The following is a 6,000-nucleotide window of genomic DNA, read 5'->3' on the forward strand; positions in this document are numbered from 1 at the left end:
GGATAAGCAGGAATAAAGAAAACTCTCTCAGTCCCAAGGGAGGAAGGGATGGCGGGAGCAGGAAACACAGAGAGAATTTTCAAAACTTGACTATGTACTAGATGATAAAGCAAGTCTCAACAAATTCCAAAGAACATGTATCCTTTACACTGCATTCCCAACTACAGTGGAATTGCAATAGAAATTACTCACTAAAGGTTAACTCAACCTATCCCAGACCAGATGGAAGGAGAGGAGGACTAGAGGGAGAGACACCCAGTGACTGGGGGAAACCGAAATCTTCCCTTCCCTCACAGGGGTTAGGGGGTCGAGGTAGCAGGTATGACCTGGACTCAAAGTCCCTTGAATTTCTGCTGTCCCCAAAGGTCCTGTGACCTCTAGGACTCCACTCTTCAGGAGTTGTAGTTCACCAGGACATCAGCTGAATCAATGAGGTGGCCCCAAGAGGGCGAATCCCCTGCCACACCCCAGGTACCTGGGCTCACTCCTCCCTACTTTAGCCACTGGTCTTCAGAATGGATGCTCCTTGCTTCCATGGGGGCCAGATTGAGGGAAGTCACAGTCCTGCAGGGGACAGATGTTGGCAGCTGTACTGATGTCCTGTTCCCTCCCCCTAGCAGAGACCTAGCTCTGATTGCTCCCCAGGCTCTCCTTGACTCTGCTCTGTTCAAACCACAGGGGCCAAGTTCCCCATCAAGTGGACAGCTCCTGAAGCCATCAACTTTGGCTCCTTCACCATCAAGTCAGATGTCTGGTCCTTCGGTATCCTGCTGATGGAGATTGTCACCTATGGCCGGATCCCTTACCCAGGTAAGAGAGAGGGCATCAGCTTGGGGCTGCTTCCAGGGCAGCCTGGCTCCTTTCTCTTGTTATTGTGTCCATTCAGACTGAGTTTTTGTTTGTTTGTTATTGTGTTTGTTTTTTATCAATATTTTTAATGAAGTACAGTTGATTTACAATGTTGTGTCAATTTCTGCTGTATGGCAAAGTGATTCGGTTATATATATATACATATTAATAGGATATTGAAGACAGTTCTCTATACTATAAAGTAGGACCTTATTGTTTATCCATTCTCTACATAAAAGTTTATGTCTGCTCCACTCCATCCCTCCCCCAACTGCCTTCCCCTTGGCAACCACCAGCCTGAGTTGGTTGACCCTCAGTGAGTTCTTGACCCTCACCCCCCAGCCTCTCAGTTAATAACATCATTATCTATCCAATTTCTTAAGCCTGGAATCTGGAAGCCTGCTTGGCCCTTCCTCTTCTCTCATCCCTTTCCACGTTCAAGGAGTCACAGGGTTCTAGCCATTGGACTACAAAGCATCCCAAGTCTGTCCACTTCTAACTCCACAGCCTCCACCCACACCAGACCAACGTCCTCCATCATCTCACTGGTACAGTGGCCTCCTAAGCAGTCTGCCCTCTCTCCTAAAGGCCATTCTCTCCCTGAGGCCAGAGGGATTTTTCTAAAATTGTGGATCAGAACTTTTCCCTTCTCCACCTCTAAATTTTTAAAGGCCTCCCAGCATAATTAGAACAAAATCCCAAACTCCTAATTGTGGCCTGCAGGTCCGGCATGATCCAGCCCCTGCCTATTTCTTTCCTCTCCCTTCATGTCATGCTATACCTCACCACCCAGTCATCTAAAGTACTATACACGTCCCTGTGCTTCTTGTTCGCTATACCCTATGCCACTTCATTCACAGCATTCATCACCATTGATAACTATATTTGTTTGGTATTGTCTCCATCAAACTCTGAGCTCTGTGAGGCCAGAAATCATGTCTGTATTCCTTACTGGTGCATCTGGACTGCTACCTTTGTGCTTGGCTGGTAATGGGTGCCTAGTAACTATTTGTCAAATGGATGAATTCATCCCCATGCCCGTGGGCAGCACTCTACACTGAGTAGACCATGGGGTATACAAAGATATATCTGGCATGTAGAGTGCCTGGGACTCAGCAGATAAAGTTTTTCTCTGTTGCTTTTCAGTTGGGATGTTTCCTAGGGTATCTGTAGCCAGAACCCTGGGGTGGGAGGCAAGGTGGATATAAAGAGAATTCTGACTTTATAAGTAAATAGTCCTGATCTTTAATCCTGTTCCTGTTTAATCAACACTTTGAGAAATTCACTTGACTTCTACCCCAGGTCTTCCCCTGTAAAAAATATAGGTAATTAAGTCAACCACCTTGCAGAAATGGTTCTGAAAATTAGAAATAAAAGGTGCAGACACTTGGTTCACTCATCAGTATGTATCAAATTCCTACTGTGTGTTAGGCATGAAGTATACAGTAGGAGACAAAGCCCTTGCTTGGCAGGAGCTCACATTATAGCCTGAAGGAACACGCACTAAATAGATGCACTTCTCAGTGGAGATCACTTGGAACAGAAAATTAAGCAGGGGTGTAGGAGAGAGAGTGACCTAGGGCTCCTGTGGGCATGGAGCACTGTCAGAGCAGGTCATATCTGAGCTGAAAGTGAGCAGAGTGAGGATTAGGGAAAGGATTCCAGATAGAAGGCACTGCCAGCTCTTAGGGCCTGAGTTGTATCTGAAGAATATCAAACAAGCAAGGTAGATGCAGACAAGAAATGAGAGCAGATGGTATGTGAAGCAGGGCTTGGCAGGGGCCCAATCAGGCGGGATCCATGGTCATGGTGAAGACTGTGGGCGTTAGTCTAAGTGTAAAGAAGCTATTGGAGCATTATAGGCAGGGAAGTGGCATCGTCTGATTTCCACATGCAAGTGATGCTTTGGTTTAGTGTGGAGAGTGGATCAGGGCTGGGGAGACGGTGGGAGCTGCAGCTGTGGCACAGACAGGGGTGATGGTACCTGATAAGTTGATGAGCTGGTGCTGTGTTTTAAAAGAAGAAAGGCTGTGACTTGCTGATGTGGAAAGTGAGGGAGAGAGAAGAATGAAGGATGAGTCTCCTGGTTTTGATTGAGCAACTGGATGTCTGATGGTCTACGGATAAAAATTTAAGAGTTCTGTTTAGCCCTGTTAAATTTGTGGTGGCTTATCCATGGGGTTGCTAAGAGTCGGACATGACTGAGCGACTTCACTTTCACTTTTCACTTTCATGCATTGGAGAAGGAAATGGCAGCCCACTCCACTGTTCTTGCCTGGAGAATCCCAGGGACGGGGGAGCCTGGTGGGCTGCCGTCTACGGGGTCGCACAGAGTTGGACAGGACTAAAGTGACTTAGCATAGCATCCAAGATGTTCAAGGAAGCACTTGAATATATGAATACTTTTGGAGCTCAAGACTGGTAATACAGGACTTCCCTGGTGGTCCAGTGATTAAGAATACCACTTCCAATACAAGGGACAAGGATTCAATCCCTGGCTAGAGAACTAAGGTCCCACATGCCATACAGCATGGCCAAGTAATTTTTTAAAGAAAGAGGGATCATAGATGTTTAAATGGTTGTTCTTGAGGATAACTAACATAAATTTTAATTGAACAAAGAAATGTTCCCACTCATAGGGTGACACTGAGTCGGCTACCTGACTTGTTTTATCTTGAGGCTTCACCAATAAAAACCAGGCAGGGGGTTATGGAACCCTGCAGGCGGCAAGTAACAAATTAACAGACTGAATGGTGGAAACAATAGGTAAATTGTTACAACCCAGACTAAGGAGTCTGACACTGGAGACAGGTCAGTTCAGCTGCTCAATGACTCTCAGGTCTCTGGGTTGGTTCCTCTGTGATTGTCTTCCCCATGTGGTCAGATGGCTGCTGCAGCTCCACAGACCACTTTGTGTCAGTGTCCAAAGAAAGGAGGAAGGAGAAAAAAAAGAAGAAAAAAAAAAAAAGAAAGGAGGAAGGGTGTGGCCAAAACTGGGCACCCGGCCCCTGCCCTCACTGCAGGGGAAGTGGGGGAAGAGATGCCTGGCTTGCATCATGGGAGGAGCTCGGCTCCCATGAGGAGGTGGGGAGGGACGGTTGTTGGGGAGGCAGTGACTGTCTGCCAGGCTGACCCCAGTCCCTCCCTTTTTAATTCCGTGGCTCCTTCTCAGGGATGTCAAACCCCGAGGTGATCCGTGCACTGGAGCGTGGATACCGGATGCCTCGACCAGACAACTGCCCGGAAGAGCTCTACAACATCATGACTCGCTGCTGGAAGAACCGACCTGAGGAACGGCCCACCTTTGAATACATCCAGAGTGTGCTGGATGACTTCTACACGGCCACCGAGAGCCAGTACCAACAGCAGCCGTGATGGGGGTGGCCAGGCGGGGCCAGGCACGGAGGCCATGCCTGTGCAGTGGCTCCCAGCACCTGGCTAACCCTTCCTATTCTCAGACACCCACCCTCCCTCCAGCCACAATTCCTCATCTGCCAAGTGGGTGGGTTGGACTGGACACTCTCTTTTTGACTCTGGCAATCCACAATCTGCGATTCTCAGGACACCTCCAGTTGACATCTCTATTGCCTGGGACAGCTGGATTCTAGTTACTGCTGCGGTTTGGATAGAAAACTTTTAAAATGATGAAATAAATATTTAAATAAAAGATCTGACAGCTAAAGGTTTTACTAATAGGTTAGCTTTTCTTGTCTTGCCAGCTTTGGAACATTTGCCTTTGGTGGATGACAAGTCAAAGGGGGAAGGACTAGCAAAGAGAAGTGGGGTTCAATGCTCCCAGTTTTCCAACTGCCCCCTGAATACTTGCTGGCTGTATTAGTTTCCTATGGCTTCTGTAACAAATTAGCACAAACTTGGTGGCTTACAGTTTCAGAGGTCAGAGTCTGAGATGGGTTGGCAGGGCTGTGTGCTTTACGGAGGCTCCTGGGGTGAATCATTCCCTTGCCTTTTCCAGCTTCTAGAAGCTGCCCACGTTCCTGGTTCCCTTCTGCTCATCACTCCAAATTCTGTTTCTGTCATCACATCTCCTTCTCTGACTCTGACTCTGAGGCCTCCCTCTGTTACTTGTCAGAATCCCTGTAATTACACTAGACTCACCTGGATAAGCTTCGCTGATAGCTCAGTTGGTAAAAAATCTGCCTGCAATGAAGGAGACCCCAGTTTGATTCCTGGGTTGGGAAGATCCGCTGGAGAAGGGATAGGCTAACCACACCACTATTCTTGAGCTTCCCTGGTGGCTCAGCTGGTAAAGAATCTGCCTGCAATTTGGGAGACTTGGGTTTGATCCCTGGAGAAGGGAATGGCTACCTACTCCAGTATTCTGGCCTGGAGAATTCCAGGGACTGTATGGTCCATGGGGTCGCAAAGAGTCAGACATGACTGAGCAACTTTCACTTTCACCTGGATAATGCAGACTAATTTTCCCATCTTCAATTCCTTAATCACATTTGTAAAGTCCTTTTTGCCACACCAGATAACATCTTCACAAGTTCCAGGAATTAGGAAGTGGACATCTTTTTTTTGGGGGGGGGAGGGGGACACACTATTATTCACCTGTCACACTGGATGGGTTTTTGTCTCCAAGGAGCTGCATGTGCCAGGATGACAGGAGTGACTTTTCATGATCTGGGACAATGACTCTCCTGCCAAGCCATGTTTTTATGCAAGTTGGTTGGTCTGGATCTCCCCCAGGGCTGGGGGCTGCCTATAGCCCCTGCATTTCCCACGGTCCAGCAGCCATCACGGTTGTGATGGAATCCTACAGTCCTACAGTGGAAACATGGCTGCTGAGAAGTATCTACTACCCTGAGTGGGAAGCTCTCAGAGGAGAGGTAAGAAGGAGGCAGAGAAGACAAGGAGGTAGTGGGGCCTTCCTGCATGTTGTCTTAGTTGAAAGTCCCCAGTGGTTAGCCTTGCTGTAGAGCGAGTGATAGGAAGAGTTATGATGGGATGGGGAGCAAGTAACATCCATTTATATTCTTGTATCTCCTGAAGGATCTATATCCTTTTGTGATGCACCCACCAGAGTCCCATGGAACCCTGTACCGACTTGATTCTGTACCCCTGAGTAGCTCAGAGTCTAACCTTAGGCACTGGGTGTAAGAACAGTGGAAAATAAAATGTTTTAACTTA

At 47.7% G+C, this 6,000-nt stretch overlaps 1 protein-coding gene across 3 annotated transcripts in view; it reads left to right on the top strand.

Moving 5' to 3' along the window:
- HCK (HCK proto-oncogene, Src family tyrosine kinase) overlaps positions 1-6,000 on the top strand; it is a 46,922-nt gene extending 40,922 nt beyond the window's left edge. For all 3 annotated transcript variants that reach the window (XM_070801477.1, XM_019972232.2, XM_070801476.1), the window contains 2 exons: positions 679-810; positions 4,022-6,000. In XM_070801477.1, the coding sequence (XP_070657578.1) occupies positions 679-810; positions 4,022-4,224 (335 nt within the window). In that variant the 3' untranslated portion in view covers positions 4,225-6,000. The remainder of the gene's footprint in view (positions 1-678; positions 811-4,021) is intronic.

The sequence above is a fragment of the Bos indicus genome, chromosome 13 (genome assembly GCF_029378745.1).
Source record: "Bos indicus isolate NIAB-ARS_2022 breed Sahiwal x Tharparkar chromosome 13, NIAB-ARS_B.indTharparkar_mat_pri_1.0, whole genome shotgun sequence".
NCBI classification, from domain to species: Eukaryota; Metazoa; Chordata; class Mammalia; order Artiodactyla; family Bovidae; genus Bos; species Bos indicus.